Genomic DNA, 27657 nt, shown 5'->3' on the forward strand with positions numbered 1-27657 from the left:
ATCTAGTGTTTAGATTTTAAACCTAAAAGACAGACCTTGGTGCTCCAAATTTCTGCATTCAGAGGTCAGAAGTTTCGTGGCTCTGTGGAACCTGGCTATCCCCAGCAGATCCGAAGGCTGGTATGGCAGCAGCAGCAAAAGCCAACCCAGCACCGGTACAAACAGATCTGAGGGCACCAAGTGTCCTACTTTGGTTTGGAAAACTTGCCTTTCCTCCCTGTGGGACAGCAAGTCTGACCTGCAGGGTGATAAAAAGCTGGAATTTCTGGAAGATCTGAGACTAACAGAGATGAGCCATTGGTAAGCAAACATCACTTCTGAGGAGGAAGAGGGTTCTGGCATCAGCCCTCCACAAGAAGGAAAGGCATTTTGTTGCTTTAATGAAGATGTAAAGCACTAAGTTGCCACCTAAAGAAAAAAAGAGGTGAAGCAGAATATAACACAGAAAACAATTCTCAGCCCTCCTCATCCATTTTCATAAACATTACATTAAACTCTGACATAACCTCCAAAAATCCATGTTCACATTCTTCAGAAACTGTCAGATACAGTCAGAGAGGACACGAGCAGCAAATGCTGCCAGAAGAAGCTTTAGCCAGAGACGGGGAATCAAGTTACCAAACCAGACCTGCTCCCCTGGTTTGCTAACAGGTCTTTGTAAAATTTGCAAATTTGCTGCACCTACCTCTGCAAGGACAAAATGCCAGAGGCACACAGCTCCCGCTGTCCCTCGGCTCTGCAAGGAGAGGGCTCAAAACACAGAACAAGGCTGAAAGGGATGGTGGCTTATGGCAGACAATGCAGGAACCACATACAAGAGTTGGGGCAAAGAAAGATAACTCGGGCTCTGTGTTCAGCAAAGGTTTTTTTTCAGTATGATTCACCCATACCAGTTCCTTTCAGCCAGGACTTTGCACTCTTCCAAATACTTTCAAATAAGCCAAAGTCATTCAGCTCAAGACCAAAACGAACAAGTTCTGTGATTAATAAACTGTGACTTGAAATATTTCTATTCCTCACACTCGTTTGGAGTTTTTGTTGGCATGGGTAGTAGGCAGAAAACAGCAATGTGCAACCTCACGGGACTGAAAGTATCTCACAGCACACAGTGACCATTAAACACTTTATTGTTTAGGAGGGAACCCTGGAAGGGAAGAAACACGCCTGCTGGTGTAACCAATGGGAGCACGCTAGGAACAGTTAATCCTAACAAGCTAGTCAGGGTTACTTCCAAATACTTTGGACTCCCTTTCTCCAGAGCAAACGGACAAAGATAACAGCTCTTGAGATTCAGATGTGGATTGGTGAAACCAAAGCTAGCACAGGGTGAGCCAGGCTCGTGTTGGGTTAGCCTCCAAGCCACAAGCTGTGCTGGAAGCACCTGGGGTCAATCTGGTTCTTTACATTGTAATACAATAAAAAAAGAAATGACAGCATCCCCCTCTCCCAGGACCCTCCCTTCCAACTCCAGGAACATCCACTGAGACTGATACATGCAGGCAATTAGAAGAGGAATCACGTCACTGTCTTGGACCGCGAAGGGCCAAAGGCACCAGTTTTGGTCAGTGTCTATCCAGAAGGATGCTGGGGCTTCCAAGGGCGTCTGTGGTCCCTGTCCTCTGCTTTTTGGTGGCTGATGTTTATCCAGAGTTTACTAACAGCTCCTAGAGGAGAAAGGAAACAAAGGAAAAGGCAGCAAGTTAGTTACGCAGCTGTTTACATGGGACTGTTTCCCTCAGAAATGAAGGAGCAAAGTGGCAGGGTGAAAATCCCACAGAAAAATCATCAGGTTTCGCCTGCTGTAAAACACAAGACACTCAAGAGGACAAAGGACTGCAGAAGGAAGACAGCAGGCCATGATACCAAAGGTGAGACTGAATCTATGAATGAGAATATATGGTCAGTTGCAAGTGATCGGGGTTCATAAACCCAATGGGCTACAGCAGGAGAGAAAGGCCATGGTCTCAGGTAAGCCTCAGAGCAGCTGGGTGGCAGGAGTAAGTGTAGTTCCACGCTAAGTCCCAGCCTCAGCAGGACACGGGAGCACTTTGATTAGCTGCCATCAAACATGCACACACCACTCTCTCATCCTGGAACAGGATCAACATAAGAGCAAGCACTAGAGAGGGAAGAGGAAGAAAGGGAGGGACTTGGAGACTGCCCTAACTCCTGATATGTTTGACAGCCTTTATCCTGTTAAGATCCAAACCCTCCTAAAATTCAAAGCTAAATCATGCCTGCTTTGTCCTCACAGCAATCTCCTGTTTCCCAAGTGATACATTCTCAGATCCTGCAGGGTTCTGCACAAGAGTTGTGGACTTCTGATGGGTAGAAAAAACAGGAGGGTTTTGACCCTTTTAGGATGGAGAATGCAGAGCCTGCTATGCTCTCTTCCCATTTTTATCTTATCATTCCTATGAAATCAAACCAACAATGCCATCAGCAGTGGATGAGAACACAGTTGGCACCCGCTATAACACCACCCCTCCCTCGGAGGATCTGGGGTATTAATGTTGGACCTACAATTCAAACCCCAGGTAATCAGCTCTCAGGCATCAGCAGTGGCATCTTTATATTAGTGAACTGCTGGTGTGGCTACATGACCAGCAGAATTGCATAGGGTGAGCCCATCAACATGCTACGTTTCTCTCATGGTCTGGATAGGTGCAGTTCCATTTTGCAGAGCAGACAGTCCTTACCCATGTTTAGAGGCTAAAGCCAACTACAGAAAGACAAGTGAATAGTTAGCTGCACGTGGTCCCACCACCCGTTTTACTAGTGCTCAGTTCTACTCTCTAGACACTAGCCTTTCTTAGGAAAGGAGCTGTGCCTCTTCAAAGGCGAATCAGAAAGGAGACCGCCACAAAGTATCGATGGTAGCACACTTGGCAATATCCGTCAGAAGGTGAGGATGTAACTAACTAGTAGATCTGGGCTACTTCTGCATAGCAGGCTGGTATTTGCTGCCCAGCACCTGCAAGGTCAGCATTTTCAGTCTACATTGACCATATATCTCCAAAGAGGGCCCCATCTCTACACAACAGTGAACTGGAAAAGCTTCAAAGGACTCAAGAAGAAAAAGAAAATTGTTTGCCAAATTATTTAGACAAAGCTTATACAGAAATCTGGCAAATGAACCATCAATATTATTCGACTGACTAATTTCTCAGGTAATTTTTCCCATCATTAGTGACTTAAAAGTTTTGCAGAGCAATACGTTTTAAAAACTCCAATAGCACTCACACAAATTACAATGAGTGAAGCAGCAACAGCTTGCAATCAATTTTGCAATAATTTGCTGTATTCACACTGTAACAATTCAGTGAAGTGTCGAGGAACACTACACTTTGTGGAAAAGCCACTGATGTGGCCACTCCGCAGTTAACCCTTGTGGAAGATAGTAAAACCTTTTCCTTTAAAGTAATTTTAAAGAATATCATAGTCACACCATTTCACGTTCAACATCATAACTACATATTTTTACTTATTTCAGGAGAAAACGCAAACAGCCAGCACTTAACCTCAATCAATTCCTTCCAGCCTAACCTACTCACATACCAGGAGATGCATTGAGCTGGAGGCTCGTGAACATTCCTTGTGCAAAACCATCAGGTTCCATCTCATTCTGGATGACTAAACTTTCTTAAAATCTTTTGCACAGTGAGCGCTGGACCCAGAACTGGTGGGCTGCCAGCAGGCCACACACCGATTTCCTGCTGCACAGCTCTCACCAAGGGAAGCTTCTGCGGACAGAGGATGCAGGTAATGACACTGTCAATCAGCCCACACTGCTCCCAGTAGTGGCCTGATACAGTTACATCTAAGACCAGCCCGTGCTGGGTGGAGCAACTGATTAACGTACCGTCCCTCATCAGGGGCACAGAGTGCTCATGAAGGTTACAGGGTTGGCATCTGGGGGGAACTGAAGGGCTCCCACTACACAACAGCCTGCACAGAGAGGTGGCATTCCCAGCTGTTTCAGACTGTCTTGCTCAGATGCCACCCAGATCTCACAGCATTTGCCACACCAGCGTAGACCACTACCATCCTCAAACCTCTAATATTGCTAAGGTTCAATTCATGAAGAAAGTGAAACCAGAGTATGGTCTCTGGCTGGCTGTGAGCGTGCGCTCCTCTGGACCCTCTGCAGGACATGCTTGCCGTGCAGCACAGGCATGGTTAACAGCTAACACTGCTGGAGGCCAGAGGTCTCCTCTGCCAGCTACTGCAGAGCATCACACAGCTGCTGCACGCTGCACAGTGGAAGCTCTGTAGGCCTTGTGGTCTGTTCGCCCATCATATAAGTCTATGCTTGTTAGCGTATGCATGTAATTGTTTTCATTGTTCCTAGGCCATCAGTTTATAAACCTGTGGCTAACTGCTTAAAAGCACAGTTGCATCCATTTCACGCCTCACATGCTGTGTAAGAGCACGGAAGGGCGCCACACCTCTAAGACTAAGCCCACTCTGGGCTAAGCTAACCGTTTACACCAGCGTTTTAATTCCCCCTAGCACCGCAACCATGCCGATACAGATTTGGCACCCCTTTATTTCCTTCCAACCTGCAATCCTCCCTGCAAGATGCTACCAGGTTGCTACAACACTTACCTTGAGCAGAAGGAGCCAGGACAGGGAAGGAGAAGCCTTACCCCTCCAACACGCTTGTAACGCATATACACCAGACAAGTTGCATATGCAACAGGTCCAGGCACCTTGCAATCACAAGGTGCTCCCACATGACAGGATATTCCCAATTAATTGAGGTGAGGCTCAGCCTAAAGAAGTTCAGTGCCTCATTGTAAAATAACTGCCCCACAGTTGGCGTTAGCTGGTCTCTGCTGAAGTCTTAGCAGAACAACAACTCGGGAAGCAAGAAGCCTTGGAGAGAGTACCACATACTCCAAAGAGAAGGGACGGTACCCTTCTTGCACAGGGTGAGTAGGTTATTTTTAATGCCACTGCCAATGCAATGTCAGGTAGACACCAGGTTCCAGTCCCGAAGAGCTCCAGCCCAGCACCTCTACGTATGAATACAGTGTCCGTACAAAGGCGATTCCTCGCAGCTGCGCTGCAGCACAAATAGGAACGGCAATCTGTTCAGTCCTGGCAGCAAATCCAGCCAAAGGGCACGCAGGGCTCTCCTCCACACCTCTCCTGGCAAGCAGGACCTTGAGCCACTAACCCATGCTCTTCCACCACCACGAGACCCCGCCTGGGAACTAAGAGCAGTCAAAATTGGCTGGCTGCTCAGCTGACACAGCCCACCACTCTGCAGCACCCGTGGAGAAGTCAGAAGCTTTCCAGTTCTGCTTCCCATTGAGTGAGGAGTAAGCGTCAAGCTCTGCAAGTAGATCTGCTCCACAAATCTCATCCCTGCTGAGAAGGGAGTCCAGGCAGCACCCAGCATGGTCCTTCTCCTGTAACAGAGCGCGCAGGCCTTGGTACCAGCGTCAGGACAAGCAAGTCTCAGCAAGATTTTTCAAATGCGCTGCTCTTGTCCTCCTCCTGTTCCTCGTTGGTCTGCGTCCCAGCATAGGCGCTCAGGGCTGCCTGGTGAGTCTGCAGCATCCTCTCCGCCTCCCACAGTCACTGGCTAGCTCTGCACCTCGGCTCTCGGCCTCGCCGGGGGCTCACAGCCAGTGGAGGAATCTCCCTCCCTGAAAGCCCAGACCCCAAAGAACTTCCTCCCTCAGTGTTTGCCAGAGACGCTGTTTGCCAAGCCTCAGCTGTGCTAAGACATATTTATTTAACCAGCCTTTAGTCTCACAGGGTAAACCCTGCAAGCTTCCTCCAGCGAGCGCTTTGTTCTAATATTCCTTTAAGCAGTCGCACCATGGCGCTTACACATATGGGCACTGCGTAGCTATGAAGAAATCAGAAGGCAGATCCCCATAATAAATGACTCGGTGCATTTGGAGTGTCAGTGACAAAGGAGAAATTAATCTCCATAGTTCCTAGTTCCCTACTGTGTGCAGGCAGCTCTCAAAACCAGAACACCTGTTGGCACACAGCAGACTTCACTAGCGTGACCACACAACTTTTTCATCTCAGTTAGTCTGGAAAGAGGCACTAACGAAATACAAAAATCCCGACCTGTCCTAAGATGGGTGTTCAAGGCCTCTCCACTGGATAAGGCATTTGTTGCAGGGCTATTAGCACCCCAAAGCGCTGCAAGGGACATTTGAGTCACTTTGGTTTGATGTATGCTGTAGGTATTTTTTGGTTATGTGCAATTTGTTCTGTTACATTCAGGGTATTGGCTATTTTGTGGAGCAGCTGTGCTGACTAATGGATCACAGCACTTCTGTGCCATATAGTTATTGCACAGAAAAGGCTCTCTGTCTCTCTCATCCTTCAGGAGTCCAACAGTTGCTGTCCTTGGGTTTGGAATAAGGAGGGGCAGGAGTATGCCTGGCAGCAACAAAAAACATTAATTCAAAAAGCTATGAAGAGAGTTTTGTTTTCCCTTTTCTCTGTACTGGTGTTAATAGCTCTGCAAAGCAGAGAAGTTCACCCAATGACTTCTTGGCTACTTCCCCAGATGGTGTCTTCAAAGCTGGCTTGACAGCAGAAAAGACGCCTTTCAAAAAGCTCACCAGACGCATTGTCAGAACACCCCAGAAAGTGCTTTCACGTGGAAGTCCGCTGGTCTACATACCCCACCAACAGCGTGCAAGGAACAGAAACAGTCTTTCTGGTTTCCTCTCCCCCCTCCTCACTCTCCTTTGACTCACAAGAGCCAACACACTGTTGGCTTTTGCTCTGCCTCGACACCTCCCCATTGCTCCGCATCACCCAGATACGAAGTTATTTACTAGCACAACTAATCTCTAGCTGTTCTGAGTCTCACCTGTTTGTTCATGCATTATAACATTGATTTCCTCCAGACAACTGTTCTGATCATTGTTCTAACTCGCAGAGAGCTCCCGTCTTTAGCCTTGCTTAACAGGAAATGTTTTGCCACTGACTGAGCAGCTCTGCAGTTACTAGACTGCACACAAAAATCATCCCAGCCGGGGGGCTGCATCTCCCCGCTGAGCCGGTAGCCCCAGACATCACAGTAGGGAACATACACAGTGCTTTTGATTTTGGACATGTACTAGAAAATACCAGGGCCAGGAGGAACAAACACCGCTCTACAAAGGGCCACTGCTGAAAGGATGGCTGTTAATTAATTGGCATTCAAACTGAGGGCAGTTTTTGTTCAATCAATGTTAATTGCATTTAATCGCATCCTTACCATTAAGAAAAGCCACCAGGCCAGGCTGATGTTGCTAGTGCCTAACATGCAGATTCCACCCATGTTTGGGAGGCAAGGCAGGAAGAGCAAAGTAATGGAAAGAAAGGAAATAACCCTCCCTCACCCCTTCTGCATCACTGCACAATTTCATCGGGTCTGTTCCATTATTTAAACAATTTTTGTTTTCCAATAACATTGCAGAGGAGCTCAAAGGATGAATATTAGACATGGAGCATTTCACTACTAGTTATTCTTGCTCTCCTGAGTACTAGCTTGGAGCTTTGCTAACCTGCACAGCCCTGGTTATTGTGCTTCTGTAAAGGACTGAAATACAGCAAAACGCTTATGTGAAGAGGTGTCTGCTTTTTAGTCCTGGGCTGGTCCCAGCAGACCTGCCAGTGCCCCTCAATATGACCCACAACTGCTGACTGCCACCTTCCATCAGCTCTGCCAACGTCTTTCTCCTCACCTTGCTGCTGACCACAACTCCACCACGTGCCAAAGCACGCTGCAGTCTGTCTTCCCGCGACGTCTTGTAACACAAAGTAGTATTTGCTATTAAACAACCTCTGACCAAATTACCCTTGTAAGTCAATGCACGTTCGAAGCCTGAACCACTAGTGCATCCACCAGCAATTGGCTCTGACTTGGGGACCGTGCCACGATCTGCCCAGCCACCTGCTTGGGAAACTGCAACAATCCTCTTGCCTCTGCAGGAATCAGGCCTGGGGTCAGAGGGGCAGCTTTTGTAGCACAGGAAGCCCAAGGTGGCAGATTTCATGACTACTGGCTTATTGCTTCTGCAAGTGCCTTGCGTTTTTCCAAATCAGTATCAAGAACAATAACAATCAAGGCTGGGGCTCTGCCGGTACCTTTCCCCTGTGGCAGCACACAACGCTCGCCCAAAGCCGACGCTGCAGTTTATCACAGGTTTTCTTTATCCCTCGACAAGTGTTAGTCCCATTGCCTCTCACCGCATAAAGTGGACGTATCACAAGTGCCGTGAAGGACTGGCTGAGTTTTAAGTGGTCTGAAATGGCTCCACTAGACTTGGTCAAGATTGCTTTAAAATCATTTCCCATTAGGACTGTGACCCTCTCTCTTTACAGCCGGCATAATGACTCTACCTCCAGGGAAGATAATTACATCCCACTATCTATACACATCAGAAAGTATACACTACAAACACTCCCGTGCCTTTCTAGAACAAGGGAGAGAAGGCACTGCAGGAGGAAAAGGAGATAACACACCAGCTGCCCCTCCATCCCCGCAACTCCGGAGTTACCCCGAGCGTTTTGCAAAGCTCGTGGATTAGCCCCCGGGAGGGATAAAGGGATCCAGAAGGCACAGAGTGTTTCTAAAGCGGAACAACGACAACTTGTACAAATCCAGCTCTGGTTTTGCGAGGATTAAAATGAACTTCACCCAGCTGTGAATATCCGTTTCCAGAGCCAAAAGGAATGGAAAACCACTTACTGATGCAACAGTATTTCATTATTTCAAACCCTAAGACCAACGCTTCCAAAAACGAAGGACAGGCAACAGTAATGTTATTGCTGGGGGATGTCGGCTGCAGGGGTTTAACTGCTGAACTGCCAAGCTGTGCTCTGAGCACAACATTACGAAACAGCACACACACATAAAAGCAACTTCTCCACACCGTCATTCCTGCTCTTGCTACCAGCCCCCAGCATAATCAGTGGGAAAATAAAAGGAAAAAATAATCCCAGAAGCCAAGAGACTTTGGATTAGGTTGTATAAATGACCCGTTACCTCCTAAGACAAGGAAAGAAAGAAATGCAATAAATACCTGCAAAGCCATTCCAGTATTTTCGATTAAATGGATTACAGAGATGGAAAGTACATGATGCAAGATGTTATAAAACAAGACGCCAGGAAAGTGCAGGAATTTGAATCAGGCTGGCAAATGATCCCTGCAGACTATTGAGGAAAATTAATAGAGAGAAGGGATAGAGAAAGGATACAGTAAGAATACTGACTGATGAACAGTGTTGTTAGGATGTGTAAATTCAGGATGTCAGACTTCTACTTCAATCTGCTTCAGACCTGGAACAAAAATAGCAAATCCTACTGTTAAAAAGCACTGGAAGTAGAAAAGTCAGATATGCCAAGCCTCATTTCAGGATAGGTTTCCCTTGTGCATCCCTCAAGATTGAAGTTTGTGATTTTAATTATTCCTGGAACATTGTGTGTATAGGGATTCAATGCAGGGATTACTAGCAGGATCCTTGTTATAAGTGCCACTTCTCAAACAAATTACACTTCACTGGATGTCAGTAACATACACAAGAAAACAAATTAGATAAAGGCAGCAGGATGGCAAAATACAGATCTGGTGCAAGGAAATTTCACAAGGTCACCCAGAAAAACAGACACTTAGAATATAACATTTCTATTCCACAGTGCACTAAAGCTCCACATAACCCAGACACAATACACCTTCAATAGACCAGCGACTCCACACAAGTCTGAGACCAAGCCTAGGTGAGAGATGCTTTCTTGTGAAGAAACGCCGTCAGGGTGGGTGTGGAGGAAAAGAGAGACAGAAAGAGCAACTCCAGGTGTCCTCTGAACTCCTTGGAATCACTCCATCCTATTCCTTGCCTCTGACTGTTGACAGCCAAACACAGAGGGATGGGAGAAGCCAGGGAGAGAGGATGTCATTTTGTTTGGAGGCAGATACAGCAGAACCTTGGCCGCGGGGCTTCTTCGCAAGCTGATCCCAACTTTACATACTGCGTTTTGCCTTTCCAGATCTCATCCTGGAACAGATTATTAACCTGCACTAGTTCTAATGGGCACATCTTTAACTCCAGGAGTTTTCAAGAAGATGGAAGCACAGGAAAGCCCAGTCCTTGGGTAAAGCTCAAAGAGGTGCTGAAAATGCCTCGCAACCCCACAGCTACAGCACTGCGCCTTTGCGATGGGATCTCAGTAGTGGTTTTTAAATTCTCTTCCTGGGGATTTCACCTGCCACTTGCAAGTGTCACTAAACCCCGCAGTTTTCCCAGGTGCTACAGGAAGGTAAGCACCACCTGGAGGGCATGAACCAGAGTCCTAGGTGCTGTTGTCAGGCTCCTCCCAGCTTCGCCCAGTAGCTGTAGATAAATCCCCACCTCCATTTCCCTTTCTGTACAGAAGAGTAATGCTACTTACCAACCCCACAGAGGTACGATAATTATTCACCAGCAGAAGATGCTAAAGAAATGTAAAAATAAATAAATAAATAAAATCACACAGTTCTCAAGGGATCCATCCCTCTCTACAATCTGCGCTTAGGCTTCAGAGGAAATCTAGTGCTTTATCTTGTCCCTTTCTGCCTTGCTTTATTTAGCAGGCTCCTGCACTGGATAAAAAGATTTCCTCTCCATGTCCATATTTAAGGTATGGCTGACTCCTGCCTAGTCCAGCTTCATATACCAAGCACAGAGGCAGGCAAAGACTTCTCCAGATATCCTTTCTCTATGCCTAATTCTATTTCTGCTCAGTGATACAGTGAAATTCCACGCTGAAGTATTATGAGCTTGACTGGCTTTATTTGTTTAACAGTTCACATTTTCATTAAGCTGTTGCTATTCGGCAGCCAGTAATTTTATTTGCGTGATCGCTGTATTCATCTCGCCCGTATGGGTGTAGATGTCGCTCTCCTTTTCTTCTGGCTGAAGAGGCAAAAATCAGCAATTGATAAACCCAAGGTAGGACTGGGAAATCTCATGTCTGTTTGCAGAGAGATGTGGGATATAACTTCTACCTGTTTTTGTGAAACACCTCCCAAAGACTAAGGAGGTAAAGAGCCTACAGGTAAACAAAAAAAAGAAAAAAAGAAAAAAAGAAAATTTGCATTGGGAGACTACCTCCACTGCCCAGGTACCAAACCAGAAAGTGAAATATCTTTCAGCAGAATCAGCCCATTTGACTCAGCACTGCAACTCCTCAGCACCAGAAGCTTACTGCTGACTAAGCGTTTGCAGTCCTTGAGTATCAGATTTTAAAGAATTAATTACACCCTGAACTCTTGCCAATCTTTAAGTGTCTTGAAATATTTAGTCCCAGGAGCTGCAAGATCTGATTAGATCACAAGCAAGAGAAGCCTGGTTGGCTGGCCAACACCAAGCCCCAATTAGACAATCCTCTACCCAGTTCAGACAACCAGACAGAAAAATATCAGGCATTTTGAAACGTTACTGACCTTAACTGAGACAGTCAAATGACTCAACCACACCTCTTAGAGGTTTCAGAAGTCACCCCAAAATCCCTAAACATTTCACTCCACCACTCCCCTTTTACAACATCAAGGAGCAGAGGGGCAGGGAAGCCTTGCCTGCTTTGTGAGCACTGGGTAAGGAACCCGCAGTCTGGGCAGGAGGGTCTTGGTGCTCCCGCCAGGCACAACAGACAGACTGGAATGGAGAGGCTGTGGATGAATTGGAAGGCCATGGAGACATTCAGTCATGCGCTTACGTGTGGATGCCCAGCCACAGGCACAGCGAGGCAGCAGCCTGTGGGAAGCTGCATGCTTAGCCCTGAGCGCAGAACCCATCGTAACCAGTATCTCAGCAAGACCGATTTGTTGTGAGCAGCTGCCCACTGGCACCCAACATAACCAATGCAATTTAAATAGCAGCAGATAAGACGCCCTACAACCTGAAACATGGATCTGAGCAAACAAAGGGAGAATGGTGAACACTGCGAGATGCATCTTTATTTCTTAATCACTGTCTCCTCCTGCATAAATTCCAAATCCTTCTTTCAAGATTAAAATCCCTTACCAAGTGAAAAACAAGCTCAGCATTTCTCTAGCTCCTTCCTGTCCCTTTCAGTCTTCAGAGGGCACCCTGGTAGAATACCAGATGCTGGAATAAGCCACAAAAACCTCCTAAATAATTACATCCCATCTCCTCCATCACAAAATTATAGTCCTGCATCTGTGTCAGGACACAGACCTGCTTCCATCTGTCTAAAACACATCCTTTACAAAGAGGACCTAAAGGCAGAACGCTTAACGGAAGCATTTGAAAACATATTAAGAGACTGGAAAAGAAAGTGACAGTTTGTAAGTGTGCTGTTCTCTTGTCTTGTGGACACTGCTCAAGTGGAGGGGGAGCTTTCCTTTTTTTTTTTGTTTTTTTAAGAAAATATGACAAATTATGCTGGTCCCATCTTGTAATTTCCCTCACTGTGCAGCATGTCTGTTCATGATAGATACCAGTGCAGCTGCTTAGGTGTCCGTTTATCTGCTAGGAAAGTATTGTCTATTTGGAACCAACTCATCCTAAAACAGTAGCCCCAGAGGCGGAGAAAGAAAAGGGAAGGAGAAAGAGAGACGAGGGAGCTGTCAACTGGGAATACATCCACGCTTCTGCTGCAAAGGTTCTGGCAAAAAGCAAGCATGATATTTAGTTTTAGCTACATCCATTCTTTCCCCCTCCTAGACCATTCTTTTCTAGTATCACTCAGCACCTCTTTACACCCTCTTCCCACAAAGACCTTACCGCTAACATACATTTAATTTCACACTTGCAACCTGTGGAAACAAAGCAAGCTCACAGCCTTCTTCCACAGGTCTGTGCCAGTGCAGAGGAGCTCTCAGATCCCAACCTGGACAATTTTCAGTTTAAGACAGGTAACATTTAAAAGAAAAACAGAACATATAGGGGGAGGTGTATGGGGGGGTGTGCCGAGAAAGAGACCACCACACAAAAATAAAAGGCAAACAAAGGGTATTTATATTTTGTGTTTAAAAAGACTTTAAAACTTGCCAATTTTCTGTAACTAGGATTAGGACAGAACAAACTCAAACACTTTGTCCTTCTGTAGAGCCGTCCGAGCTGAATTTCACTCTCTGCAAAATGGCCAATATAGAAAGAACTCATAAATCCCTGTGACGTAAGTAACTTCACATTACTCTTGGGGAAACAGAGACAGATTCATTAATCCAAGTAAATGAATGTGTGAAGCAGTCTGGATTTCTGAGTCCCCATAATGTCCCACACAAGAAACAGCATCTAGGGCCCCGCAATTTTCATGCCATGCTGCCTGGCACAAGCAAAGCAAAACACTTGAACAGAAGACAATGCTTTTAGAAAGGAAAATTCAGTCATTAAACCACATTTGCTGTAGCCATGTAGCATGAGCTCTTATTAAAACCTATGTTATTACTTTGAAATACCTCCTACCATTTCACTCATTGCGTTGTTAATACCAAAGACCAAGGTCACATCTGTAAGATGATGCTGCCTTAGAAACCTGCTGAACAGCAGAAAGCTGCGAAACCTGCCTGAAGACGTGGGTACATCCTCCAGCAGCTCAGCACTGCCAGGGTTAGCCTGCTGGTAATACCCAAGCTAGCAAGGTTAGGGCTGGCTTTGATATGTCATCATTATTCCGCAGCCCAGGCATATCCTGAGAGGATGCTGCTATGGTCTGGTACTCCGCCTCCAGCTTACTGACAAGAACTTCCATGTGCGTGCAGAGGAAACCTGCGTCTTCTAAAGCTGTTTAGATAGTTATAGGTACACAAAGAGCTTTATAAGACATTTACGTTAAAAGAATTGTCAGAACTAGCCCCAAATTCAAGACTTGGCTTTTAAGATAAGGAACTGTCCCTTGAAAAATGTCATCTTTGGTGGGTTTTTTTTGTGGGGTAGGGTTTCTTTATTTATTTTGAAAACAATGAAATTCCACATGTAAGATGCTATCAGTCAGTTGAGCTTAAATTGTGTAAGGTAGCTGTCATCACTGTGACTTAAGACTGAGAGTTGCATTCTGAAAGCTCAATATTTAATGTCTCCCAAAATTTAAGTTCACAGAAAGACTGGCTGCCTCTGCAGGCAGAAGGCTAATCCAACCATCTCTTACCCACGATCAGTCCACAGCTATCTTCTCACAAGTGAACAGCCCTGAGCAGATCTGCTGGCAGCTACCACAGCACCACCCCTGGATGATGCTGACCAAAGGCCCTCAAGCACGAAGCTCTGAATTATGCAAACCAAGTCCGGCCCCAGTGACGCCAGCCAGCCTTAGGTTTTCAACCAGCCTGGGAAGGAAACACAGGCGTGCAAGCACACAAACACACATCCCCGCCCACCCAGCATGCCAGGGGGACAGGCCGGTCACTTGACTTGCAGTGAGCTTTTCCACTTGTCCCACTCTACTTACTGCAGCATTCAAACCGACAACCTGCTCCCCTTTCATCTGCTCTGCGGTGGCAATTTCTCCAGAGCTGCCCATCATTTCCTTATCAAGCAGTAAAAACGCAGGATCACTAGAGACACAGCTCAGCCTTGCTGAGATTTCACTCTCTCAGCGGGTTGTAAATGCCCCTATAATGTTGGCTTTTTTAATCTTGTGTTATTATTACCCGCGGCTGCCATTCAGTCTGCAGAGAATAAAGCGCCAAGGCTTTCAGGCCCCACACAATGGCTCTGTGCAGTTGCCAGCAGTTGGACAAACAATACCTCTGTGTTTCAGCTTTATTGGAAACCTTTCTGTTGTGGGAGTCTGACTGCATGTGTCCCTCCGCTCAGGCAATGTGGAGGTGTGAGCGTGTGCCTACGCATTCATCGGTGATTTCAGGAGCACGTGCCTCTGCAGCTGCCTATAGAACCAATATGAAAGCATGCGGGCAGCTGTCTGCAAGCCTGGCGCGTTCCTGTGAGCCTACGGAAGGACAGAGATACAGGCCTGCAGAGCCAGTCAATCTCTATAGGTCAATCGGGGAGTACAGAGCTGCACGGGGCCCCTCCGTGAATAATTACATTCATCTCTGCGTAAACTGTGTCGCCAGCTCATGTGAAAGTCTGATGATATGACATAACTATGAAAATGCCAAAGCTCCACTTCCTCGAATCATGTTCTGACATGAAGTCTTGTCTTCCACTTAAAACTAAAGAGCTTGAGATCCTCCTGCTTGCAAGGAAGGTGAAAAAGCACAAATTAGAATGTGAACAAGATCTAAAAAATGCAGGGCTCTTCTAATTCAGGGAGAACTGATTGTTTTGGTTGGTTCATTATTGTTTGCAGAGGACACTGTGGATGTGTGAACTCTTACAGACCTGCAAATATTCCTTCACTTAAGAACACAAGCCATGCTGCACACTCTTCACATATTCAAGACCAAAGAGAGAATTCAGAAATTCCCCCAAAAACACAAGACTGACTTGTGTTTAGAAATGTACTGGGGTTATTCCATTTGCCTTCTGGTTTTAAGCAACTGAGTCACATTTCCATACCCACTTCTGTCTAGGCAGGAGGACTAGATTATTTCATTTATTCCTTCCCTTTTTCTTTCTTTTTTTAATAAAAAAACAGAACTAAGATTCTCATGTACTTGTAAAACTTCAGGAACAACTCCACAAAACTAGGGCAATAGAAAACATGCCAAATACTTCAAGGCTTGGCAACAGCGAGTGCCTGCCTGTCTCTCCGTGGCAGGAGGAATGTCTGTCTGTCTCAGCCAATGTTTCAGAGCAAGAATGTCTCATCCTGATAGCCCATGTACATATAAAACACCTATGCTGTCAGCTCTCCAGGAAGAGACCCTGACATTTTGCGGAAAACCACATCTCCATCTCTCCTGAATATCAGCAGAAGGCAGAAAAACCTGGTAGATCTGAAAATGTGAGACTCAGGTGCTGCCTTCAGCAAGAATTACAGTTAAAATGGAAGAGGCAGTGGTGAAATGGGCAGAGGCCAAACCACTGGACTTGGCGTACCAAGGAACCGACTTCCAGCTTTCCCAGTCCTTTGTCCACAGCTGGCCTGTCCCACTCCCTCTCTTGTGAGCCAAGAGATATTTTGAAGAGGAGGAAAACGAGCCTTTGCTATCCTAAAAAGAATAAATAAAAGGTGAATGGTTCCAGTACATCCTGTACTGTCACTGCAATGTTATGTGCCTCATGCACCTGGAGAGATAAACTGCAACCCGCTCTCTGAGCTCTAACTTTACAGTAATCGGGCTGGCATGGGAAGATGAGCTCTGCTCTCTGCGGACAGAGTAACTGCATTGCAATGTTCTCTTCCCAAAAAAGAGTAATGAGATGCCCAGCGAGCCTGCAGAGGTGTCAGAGAAACAGATGCTGTTAGACCTTTTGCAGGCCAAAGACAGATTAAGAATAACACAATACCAGCATAACAGCACCTTATCAACAGCCGTGCAAGTGCTAAGAAGTGGAAGCGGAGGGAAGGCTGTGACACCTGTCTGCATCGCAGCCCTGCTATTACTGCCTTCCGACTTCCCGCGCAACCCAAGTGTCCAAATGGCTTTGAAGCAAGAAACAGAAAGACAGGCAGGTGAATCCGAACTCCAATCAACTGTCTGAAGAGATACTATGAATACCTTACATTTCAGGAACACTTTTCATCCACAACGTTTCCAAGACATCCATTCAACCTCAACACTCCAAACCACAGAAGTAATATCTGCCCAGGTAGAGACCGGCAAATAAACACGAGTTAAATGACGTTCAAGGTCATCCAAGGACTACGAGAGACACACGCGTCTAGCAAGTAGATTACTCTTCCCTTTTGAAAGGCACACAGACACACACACACGCACGCACAGGGGATTGAAACTGCTTACCCAGGTGTGGAGCCTGCTGTGATCAACACAGCTTCACTGAGCAGCGACTCTTCTCGCTGCTGTTTCACTGGTGCTAAAACATAAAAAAAGCAAACCTTTATAACAAAATTCATTCAAACGGATGCAAATAAGGATGGGGGATTTTGCATCTGGGCTAAGTTACTACAATCTACACATCCTATTTGTTTGCTAGTTATTAAATTACCCACAAGCCATCAACAATTCAAGCCTCTCTCTGAGAGGCAGAGATTAACTAGAAATTGCTATGCAGAAATGCTGCTCATCTTTCTCTCTAGTGAGATCAGCCTCATCATGAGTTGCGGACATTTGGGAACAAAGGTGAGCTTTCCTGCAAGAAATGAGAGGCACAGAAAGATAGAAAAATGCTGCTATGGGGAGAAGAGAATTTACAAGAGAAGAAATCTAACAGGAATGGTTTCACACCCACTGCAAGCCATGGACTCCGATCAAACGCACTCGCGTAGCTGCAGCACAGGAAGCCACACTTCTGTCCAAGCACGAACACAGATGAGATTTTCAGTGAAAGACAATGAAGCTGGTATGTAAATATTAATTTAACAATCTAGTTGACGAAGCCTCAGCCGATCTATAAATAGCTAGTTTTATTAGCAGGTGATGCTGAAGGCAGCTATCCTGGCTCTTCTTCCCACAGTCCCCTGTGCTATCTTGTTTTTGTTGACCCCAGAGACACAAAGACTCTGAAGCGTATGCCACTTGCTTCGCCACCGCTACCTGCACGGTAGCTACAAACACTCGACAGTACAATACATATTTATCAAGGCCCTTACACGACAAGGATCCTGCGACGCTACGCACATAACGGCTCACAGCCATAAACTAAAGAGAGCAAATGGTTTAGAAAAATAGAAGAATCATGCAGCCTTGCTTTTAAGCATGAGACAGCTGAGGAGCTGGTCACTCAGGTACCACCAAGCGTTTAGGGAATGACTGACACAGAGACAGACCTACACACTGTCCATCCGCATTTACACTGCGTACTTGGCAAACTGATCATCTAGGATAGCGACACCTTTAATAACTCCAGACCACCAAAGAAGCATTTTGCTGTCTCAAAACAAGATGTCAAAATTCTGATCTCTTTCCACAGTTTTATTTCATCTGGAATTACTATTTTGTAACACATAATAAATTTTACAGTGCTTTACCATCTCTCTAGGCCGCACAGGCTGCAATGCGTTCTTTCACAAAGGCACAAGGCAGCTATTGAACAGTGGACAGCAACACCACACCAGAGTTCAGGGCCAGCAGTCAAGAATATTGCATCCTGATAAAAACTGCTGTGGCATTTGGATCAACGCAACAGAATTGCCCTGAGTGCAGTATGGCCAGCATCCATGGAAACCACGTGAATTATGATGTTTTAGGCTATTCACATGGATTTGTATACATTCTCCAAAAGTCTTTTAAAGCCTCAGTCTTCCTCTCGCTGCAAAGAACAGTGACAACGTACTTGACAGGTTGGGCTTGTAAATGGGCAGATTGAATTAGAGGAACAGAATGGACTTTGTTATCCCTCCCTCCCACTTGCTTCAAGTTTCTAAAGAAACCTTCTGAACACAACAAGTTATTATGTTTCTCCTAGCCATATGATAAGCAGAAAGAAAAAATTAAAACCCACACAATCACCACTTTTTTTCTCCCCATAAGTTCCGCCATACCCTTACAGTTTCTACAGTGGCAGGCTCTAGAATTTACCCCGACAGGGAACCTGCTGCGCCAGGCACACTGCATCAACCTCCGCAGGGGGGTGTCTGATGGGATGGCTGCACTGCAGCCAGGAGAGCACGGAGATGTACCGCAGCTCTGCTGCCAGAGCCTCCAGGTATGCACCCTGCACGCAGCCTGCTCCGCCCCAATCGATCCGGCGATAAGCATCTCCAGAAAACCAACTTGTGCGGCCATGGCATGGCAGACACACTTTAAAAGATCACAGTGATCCACGCCAATGGCAGTACAGTTCCCTATGCAGCAAGCTTTGGACACAGGACTGTTCTTTCATTTGTCTGAACAAATATTTCTAAATTTTCTTTTTAAAAGTTTCAAATACAAGGGTTAAACTGGTATTTATACGATTGCAGCCCTTTGATGGTCTTACAGGCTGGTTTTTAAGACCATCGGGGCCTGTGGAAAGGAAACCTTTGCGGTAAAGTTCACTTACTAATCTGTCTCTCCTGAGTGGACATACTTCTGTTTTCTGTTATTTAGGGAAATAAGACAGAGAAGTTCAACTTCGCAGAATAGAAACTTAAAATAAAACCATGCTCAGAAACCCTGCAGAATACAGAAAGAGAAGCGCTACATATTGCCAAATTGATCAGAAAGGAAGAAATTCGTTTTTCTCATTAATCAAACAGAAAAAACCCTAGTATAGTAACAGGTTTGCAATCAGCTTTACTATATTATTTATTCTAAAATAATTGTCATAAATCTAATAGCAATAAACCTAAGCAGCACAAAGGAAAAACTGAAACGTTTTACATAGTTCAGTAAATGCAAGATGATGCAACAAGGCACCGAAATAGCCTTCCCAGGAGAAATCTACACAGTTGCTGTCTCCTTTGTCTTGGATGCAAAGCTACATATAAACCTGCAGTGCCAAATGACCCGGACGCAGCTTGTTCTCCTCCCCAAACCTCAACAAGTGCCATTTCCTGTAGCTCCTGCAAAGTCGCTGCTTCCTTTGTCCGCTGTCCCCCTTCTCATCAGCATATCCATCGCCCAGATCCTTGATTTCACAGCTCAGGCAGTTGTAATCCGGGAGCGCTTACAAGCCAGGACCCGAAGAAAAGTTTAACTAAGTTTGGTTCTCTCTGAAGTAAATTTTGAGCTTAGATAAAATCCACCTTATCCACAGTAATTCATTCTTCACACTTGTTTAAACACGGTCACTCACCACGGACAGACTGGCAGCCTTCCCTGTGGGTTGTAGACTCCACTGCACTGCTAGGAACTGTGCTGAGACAAGTCCACATCACACATCAGTGGAGATGGACTGCACCCTTCAGTTCTGGGATGGAAAGATCAAACTGCTAGATAGGTTCTCTTCCTTGCCGGCTACACTGATTTTTATCAACGGGAAAAGCCAATTAAAGTTGATAAAGACACAGTCTCTGCTGATTTTTCCTTACTGCCCACTGCTCAGTGCTACTATAATGGATAATGTTCTGCCTGTGGGTGTATTTTCTAAGATCTGTCAGTTCTGACAGCATTTTGGCACCTGGATAACTCAAGATCTATACTGAGGGTCCAGGAATGCACCATTTCTCAGTAGCTGATGGGTACATTTTTCAGCAGGGCTTCCCTAATTAAAGGGCTAGAAAGAGATGGGATCACATTGATAGGTTTTGCAGTCAGGTGTTTTACGCTTAGTTTAATGAATTATAAATCACCCTTGGCAACTTTAGGAGCACGTGAGAAGAGCACGCAAGAGAAACTACAGCAATATGTCCAAACTATCACAATACAATTACTTATATTCAAATTCCACCTCTGTCCCTATGGCAAGACCGTTAAAGACACACTCAGGAAAAGCAATGCTCATTGAAAAGAAAAAAATATATATATATCAAAAAGAAAACTGATACTATGAGACACTGTTGCTCTGGAGGTACTCCTACATGCAAGTGTTTTGCCCCAGATGGGTCACAAAAGATGCAGCCGCCCTCCTTCGAGCATCACCCTAGGCTGGGAACACCACGCTGTTATTGAGTACCTCACACAGCTCAATTAGCAATCTCCTCTGCCAGACCAGCATGAAGTTTTGTCTTGTCCTCAGCTGTCACAGCCTTGTCTCAGGGCTAGAGAAACCGCTATCGTATGTAATGCTTTGACTTTAATACCTGTAAAACTGTGTGAAGACAATGTATTCTGTGCTGGCTTCATTGTCTCTGTCAGAGCCCTTCTCTATATATAGTGAAATATAACTCCAGAGAGGCCAGTGGCAAGATCTTTCAGAATAACCACAGCTTGTTCTGGTCTTAATGGGATCTGCAACTACTGAGCTCATACTGGGGGCTGAGGGGAGAACAACAACAACCACCCCAAAAACCAGGATGTGAGAGCCCGGTATCACAAAGGGAAAGTTCATGAGTTCCTTGCCGTCAGTGTTATTCAGAGCAATGTAGCCTTAAAGCTATAGGGAACAAAGTCACAGAATAACCATCTGGAATGGGCGAAAAAATATTTGTTGGTAATTTAAAACGTGAAACTGAAGAAATACAATGCAGAGCAACCAGGATGTGAAAAGCATTTCCAGGCACTGAGAGGTTAAAACAATTATTTGAACAGCTGGGAAAATTAAAATGGTAAAATAATAGCTACCCTTCAAAATTCTACAGATGCAAAGAGACTCTTCAATGAATAACTGATAAAGGGGAAAAAACATTTTAAAAGCGAAACTGTTCCATGCATGAAGGTCATACAAGTAACAGCTCTTCTTAAGAACCTGGATTTTCAGACTTGGCAAGAGATGAAGTGGTGGGGTTAACACAGCAGCCTTTTACCTCTAGAGACCCAGGGTCAAATGCTGAATACTCTAAGTTACACATGAAAGCGACTTTGGGCATATCCTTTCTACTGCTTTTTTGGAAACTGTTACCCACCACAGCAAAAGCAAGGTCACAGAGGATCACGTCGGGATTGTTGTAGCAGTTTGTTTGCTTTCCCAAGGAATTCTCCCAGCACTGGCACAGCTTCAATGGCTGAAGCGAGTGGTGCAATCAGAGAAGCCAGTTCAAGAGATTTTACTGCCTTGCTATCCAGGGCTCCCCCCGGCATACCACCTTGCTCTGGTAAGAATGTGGTGGTAGGTAATTTTCTCAGAAAAAAACCTGGCAGTCTGTAACGAGCAGCTTGACTATTCAGGAAAGGTCTAAGAGGAAGACTAATGCCAGTCCGGATTGCAGTGCATAAGTCATGGTGTACACAGTGCTGCTCATCAGGATGTGGTACATGGGCAGACACGTTTGGGGACCCAAAGCTCTAGCGGAGCCATCTCCAGGGTAGGGAGGAGCTGAAAGAACACAGCCGGGAAAGGTCTATCTGCCACCTGGCAGAAGCTATCCTCCTTGTAGGCAACGAATCCTCCCTCTCTACTAGCTATTTTAAAACAAGAAACCAAAATTTTTCAGAAAGTAGAGAAAAAAATTTGACAACTGAATATGCAGCACTGCAGAGAAGAAATCAGCTGCACAGTGCCAGCTCTTGTTTCCGTTCCTCACCCACTTCAAATGCACAACCTCTTCCACATAAATACTGAGCAAACTGTTACAAGGACAGCCACCGAACACACCTCACCAGAGTCCAAAAACACAGATCCTTTGGCAAAAAAAGGCTGAATCAGAACAGAAGGCCAAATCCATCCACCCCAGCAGTCAATTCTTCTATCATTCACACATATCATTTCACCAGTCTCCAACTGGAAAGTCTTAGCTACTACTTCTTTCTTTAAGTCTAAGAAAGAAGTTAGCATAAACACCGAGGTACTCCCACAAGAGGACTTTTTCTCCAATCAAAAGAATTTGTTATTCCAGGATTATTAGAGCGTTTCTGAAGAACTAAGATGTAGCCTCCTCAATGTCTGTGTTTCATCTCTTTCCAGGGTGCAGCCTACTTCACCCTAACCCTAAACACAGTCATTGTAGTTCTCCAGTTAACAATCATCTGGTATTGCGTCCTGATGCTGTCAGAGATCTCCTCTGATGGGTTAGGCTGCTCACTAATCAATGATACTAAAAGAAAAAACGAAAAGGATGAGTCTGCAGTTTCTCCCACACTTCTTGCTGCAATCACTCGAACACTCCCAGCTGCACAGACTGGATTTGACCACTTCAACGACCAAAAACAACCCACATATTGCAGAAAGGAGTAGTTCTTACCCTGTGTCCACGCCAAACCAAAGTAACCTGTTAAAGAAAGTAACACAGCTGACAGAAGGTTTCCAATAGAGGTCCTGGCCTTCCCACGGTCCTGAGGGATCCCGTGACACATTTTTACAAGAGCCAGGATCCTGGTATTCTGCCAAACTACATACATTTTGTCTAAACTAGAATTATGACTACAGCTTTAATTCAATATGCTCTCCTTTACTTCCGATCCTAAACTGCTGGCAAAAGCGGTTGGACCGGTAAGCACCTGCCTTTCTTTTGCCCTTTAGGTGACTACGTCACTGTGCTGCCTGAACAGGTGCCAGCAGCTAGAGTTGCACAGCAAAACCATTTAGGAAATGCATCAGCTGGGTAACTAACCTGCCTTAGCTGAGCTGCTACTCGTACTGGGAAACCCGTAAATCCATCTCTGATACCTTGTCATGGCACTGGTTGCGATAATAATGTGAAACCGGGATGTCCCAGCTTTTCCCCTCACCGTTGCCGGTGTGATGATCCATCATCAGTCTTTTACTTGCCCAAGGCAAACAGCATCTTGCAAGGTTGAGGTGTAGCGAGGTAACGTACTTTGGGATCCTTCAGAGTTAAAAAAAAAAGCGCATCAATCTGACAGGATGAGAAAGAAGCTGCAGCAGAAAAAGAAGGTGTGAGGCTTACACAAGCACCCACACCCTTCTACTCTCCTTCCATGGAGTCTCTGAATCTTACCCACGTTTCCTGAAGTCAAACTCCCCTGTGCCAGGCTGCTTTCATGCTCAGTGAGGAGCACAGGGGGATGCAGAGGATTACCCTACATCCTTATGAGCTTCTAGTACTCAGAACCCAAAGACTTCTTTTGCTCCTCTGATCAGCCATGTTCAGATGCATATTTAAAAATAAGACAGACACTGAACTCTGTCTTGCCCCCTGAGGGAACTGCAGCCTCCTCTTTCCAAGCCGCCAGTTCAGTGCTGGAGGGAATAGGCAGCCTCGTGTCAGCTCCAATACAGATTTTAAAATGAAAGGGATGCAAACGAAGAGGACAGAAGAGAGGAGAGGAGGGAGAGCGCGAGAAGGTACAAAGACACTGGAAGAAAGCAGGTGAAAAAACGAAGACAGAGGGGAAAGGAAAAATCTGAACCCAGACTCTAGAAAGATATAATTAAAGAGAGAGAAGGAGGAGGAGGCAGCAAAACCAGGCAATAGCATGCATCTAACTTGCTTGTGCATACTACAAGAAAAATCTTATAGGTGGCCAGAACTGCCCATGCTAGGTGAGGAGGGTATCACTCACTCACAGCAATATCACTGATCTATACGTAGTTTGTAACATAGGTGAAATACCTGCAGCCTGAGTTTCAATCACAGAATGTCACAGAAGAACCCTAGAACAATTTACCCTACAGCTCAAATGTTTGCTGTGCACTATCCTGACCTTACGGAGACCCACCTCAGTGCTAGCATGGCATTCATAACGGGCTTGAATTCAGCACACCACAAAAAATAAATCAAACCAAAAATACAATGGAGAAAATAACTTTGCAGTGCTGTACAGCACTTCGTTCTGGTGCCTGCAGGTCAAAATAGGGATTCCTCAATCTTCGTGTTTCTAGATCCTGCCCAATAGGGTTGGCAAATTTCTAGTGTTTTTAAGCTTCGGAGAAGGATTCCAGATAGTTAACCTCAGGGGAACAGTTTTAACTTTACAATATTGTTGGTCTATTTAAAGAAAAAAGAACTAAAGGAAAAAAAAAAAAAAAGAGATAACCGAACACTTCCCTAGTAGTAAGCTTCCAAATAAGAAATGCCAAGTCAGAAATCAAGAGGGCAGGTTCTTACAGCTCTACAACATGCAATTCCAGAAGCTTGTCAAAACTTCAGTGGCACTTGAGAAATTTGTGCCAAGATCAAGAAACATTTCCAACTGTTGATTCCGAGGCAGTTATCAGGAAGAATGCAAGCTTGCCTGAGGGGAAACATGTAGTATGGTGTGAACTTACCATCCTGCTGTCAGGATGGACCAGGTACCACTGTCAAGTACAAATCAAAACTGATGAAGCCAAGGAAAGTACTAACAGAGAAAGCAAAGCAAGAACAGAGATGGAGCAAGAACCAAGGATCACAAGGAAGAGCAGGCAGGATCCAGATGCACAGTTACAGCCTAGAGGCTTGTGGAGCATTTCAGAGCCACTGAAGAAATTCCCTTCCATACCTGGCTCATGGGTCCAAACATCAATCAGCTCCAAACCTGCCAGGCAGATTAATTGCAGACAGCTACAGGTTAACGCACAATCCTTATAACCTTTCATCCACATGACAGTGTACTAGACTGCTGTGCTTTGGAAGACTGTTCTCAAGGGAAGATGCCTACTTCCAACCTTCAAGCACTGCAACACTCCTACTGCTTTATGTTGTCCCTTAAGAAAAGCTTTTCATAGCAGCAGTGAAAGCTTTTTGCACTGAACAGCTGGAACCAAAGTCAAAGCACAATCTGGCAGTTTTCTTGGCTGAACAGAGGTGCCACTGAATCTGAGCGTCACAGGCAAAAAGTCCATATCGACAAAGGTTCGAGATAGTGGTTCAAGCTATTAAGAGGGTCAGAACTGCAATTTGCAGGATTTACTAGAAGAATATTTTTAACCCTATTCTTCTGCTACAGCTGGCATCCAGGGAATTTCTCGCTTACTTCCCTCCTTTAAAGAATTTCTTCCATAACACATATCAAAGCCACCATCTTCCCAGCAGGAACAGCCAGGACTTGCTGTTAGGTCTCCTCAGATGCTCAGATTAGCTAGCTCTCTTCTCCATGTGGGAACTCTCGGATCCCACAACCTGGTGAAGCAAGAATTTGGATCTGAGATTCCTGTTTCCATGAGGGATTTCTGTCGTTATAGGAGATCTGGTTCCAGACACAGCCACTATGAACTATGTGACAGCATATGAATTCTCTCCTATATATTCCTGCTGTGTGATCTCACTCTTCGTTTCTTCACACACCCCTTTTCTCTATAGTATTGCAACACTTCATTGATTCAACACAATCAACAAGAGAGCATGAAGGCAGAGGCAAACTCTCAGATTGGAACAGCTGGTTTTCTTGATGGCATCATGTCCCAAAGAGAGGTAAGGAATCACAAGAAAAGAGACTGCTATTCTCAACAGCAAACAACTCCACACCGGAGAAGAAAGCACAACCCTGCTGACTGTGAGAAAAAGGCAGCAGTGGGATTTTGAATACATTTCACACTCCTTGATGGATCGTGCCTGAAGATTTTGTGGGAAAGCAGAGCACAGAGGAAACCATGCTTCAAAGCCTACCGCTGCACTCGCAGGGCCCGTGAAAACTCTGTAAATATGATCCCCTGCTATACTGTCCAAAGCCTACATGTAGACGTGCTGACATGACCAATTCCTCGATGGCCACACTCCACTACTACTAATCCCCACCCACATTAAGCTTTGGAATAAGCTCCTGTCAATCGTGCCAGAGTGGGCTTAATGATAAATGGACAAGGATGACCAGTGGGGATGGAAAAAAGTTGACAAAAGTCATTGACCCTGTGACCAAGGTCTGAACAAGGACTGCTAGACATAATAGCTACAACACACAGCAGCAAGAACAAGCTGCCAGGGAACTGCCTGCCTGCTGATCAGCAGGAGAAGGTGCTGAGGCCAGCGAGGATTAGCAGCTTCTCTGGTCCCCAGGCGTGAATTTCCCAAGCATGAAACATTTGACTGAACAAAACAAGAAGAGGTGCACAAAGCAAGACCACAAGCTACCTTCGATCCATGAGCTCTTTTCTTCTTACAGGTTGCTCACACCTAACACCACATTTTTTTACCTCACCCTAAAATAAGAGAACATACATTAAAGGATCAGGGTATTAAATTCTGAAAGCTGGGCCCTATCCATATCCCCCCTCTTGCAACAAAGGGCGTGCTTCCATTTCTCAAAAGCAAAGAAGGAAATCGATACTTGGACAGAGAAGGCAGACTCCAAAGGACAATCCCTAAAAACAAGGCTGCTCTCTCTTCTCAGTTGCTGCAGTGCTGCCCTTGTTGAGTCTCTCCATGAAGCTGATTACAGTGGTAAGCACAAGTCAGCCCCCCCTCAAACATTTAGGCAACCAGAGGCCATTTCATGAGCAACAGAACCGACGCCACTTGGATTCCTCCAGATTCATGCCTTGAAGTTGAGTTCCTCTGTGACCAAACTGATGTCTAATAAAGGGCGAGTCAATACCATTCCCTCCTGCACAAGCACCGCTGGGGTCCCTTTCCTCCACCTAATTGCCTGCTTTCACAAGACATACAGGAACTTATTACTTCAGAGCCTTTGTGCCTTCTGAGGAACACCACTGCGACTCACCAGCAGGTTCAGAGTAAGCAGAGTGGGACAGAAACCAGGCTCACAGCCGCACAACATGGTTACAAGAGTCCTGTTTCCTTAATCAGGGTAAAACTCCAGACACGGCTAGGGGGGGAGCCATAAATTCAGGGGAAGCGCTGGCACATTAAACCCAGAACAGTGTTACCTGTGACACCTGAGCAGGCTCTGCCCTGCTCTCCAGGGGCTTCTCTGTATATGGCAAAGCTCCTGACCTTCCAGCATCTGTTCAGCTTTTATACAAAAGCAAGTCAGGGCCCTGTAAAGAAGTACAACGTCTTTGTTGACATTTCAGTCCCTGAGAGAGAAGCTCTCCTTTGGCTTTGTGTCACCCACCTTTGGCTATGTCAGAAAATAGCGCATAGCCTGTTCTCTCAAGCAAAGCCGTTTGCCTGTGCAAAGGTTCCCGGCAAACAGACAGGAGGTGGCAGCTGGAGAAAGGAGACCTGGGATCACTGCACACAATCTCACCTTTTATTATTTATCCACATTTACTGAACACAGCCTGGCTCTAATCCATCAG

General features: G+C 45.5%; 1 protein-coding gene across 9 annotated transcripts in view; it reads right to left on the minus strand.

Moving 5' to 3' along the window:
- Nucleotides 1-1109: 1109 nt before the first annotated feature.
- The window catches only part of CHCHD6 (coiled-coil-helix-coiled-coil-helix domain containing 6), a 115868-nt gene continuing 89320 nt past the window's right edge, over nt 1110-27657 (minus strand). For 4 of the 9 annotated variants that reach the window (XM_040593350.1, XM_040593349.1, XM_040593346.1 and 1 more), the window contains 2 exons: nt 10418-10459; nt 1110-1664 (listed from right to left, as the gene is read on the minus strand). In XM_040593350.1, the coding sequence (XP_040449284.1) occupies nt 1641-1664; nt 10418-10459 (66 nt within the window). In that variant the 3' untranslated portion in view covers nt 1110-1640. Of the gene's footprint in view, nt 1665-10417; nt 10460-16841; nt 16915-22759; nt 22787-23246; nt 23345-27657 lie in introns of all 9 variants that reach the window. The other 5 variants (XM_040593348.1, XM_040593347.1, XR_005827769.1 and 2 more) reach the window with 4 other exon arrangements.

Source organism: Falco naumanni, chromosome 4 (genome assembly GCF_017639655.2).
Source record: "Falco naumanni isolate bFalNau1 chromosome 4, bFalNau1.pat, whole genome shotgun sequence".
NCBI classification, from domain to species: domain Eukaryota; kingdom Metazoa; phylum Chordata; class Aves; order Falconiformes; family Falconidae; genus Falco; species Falco naumanni.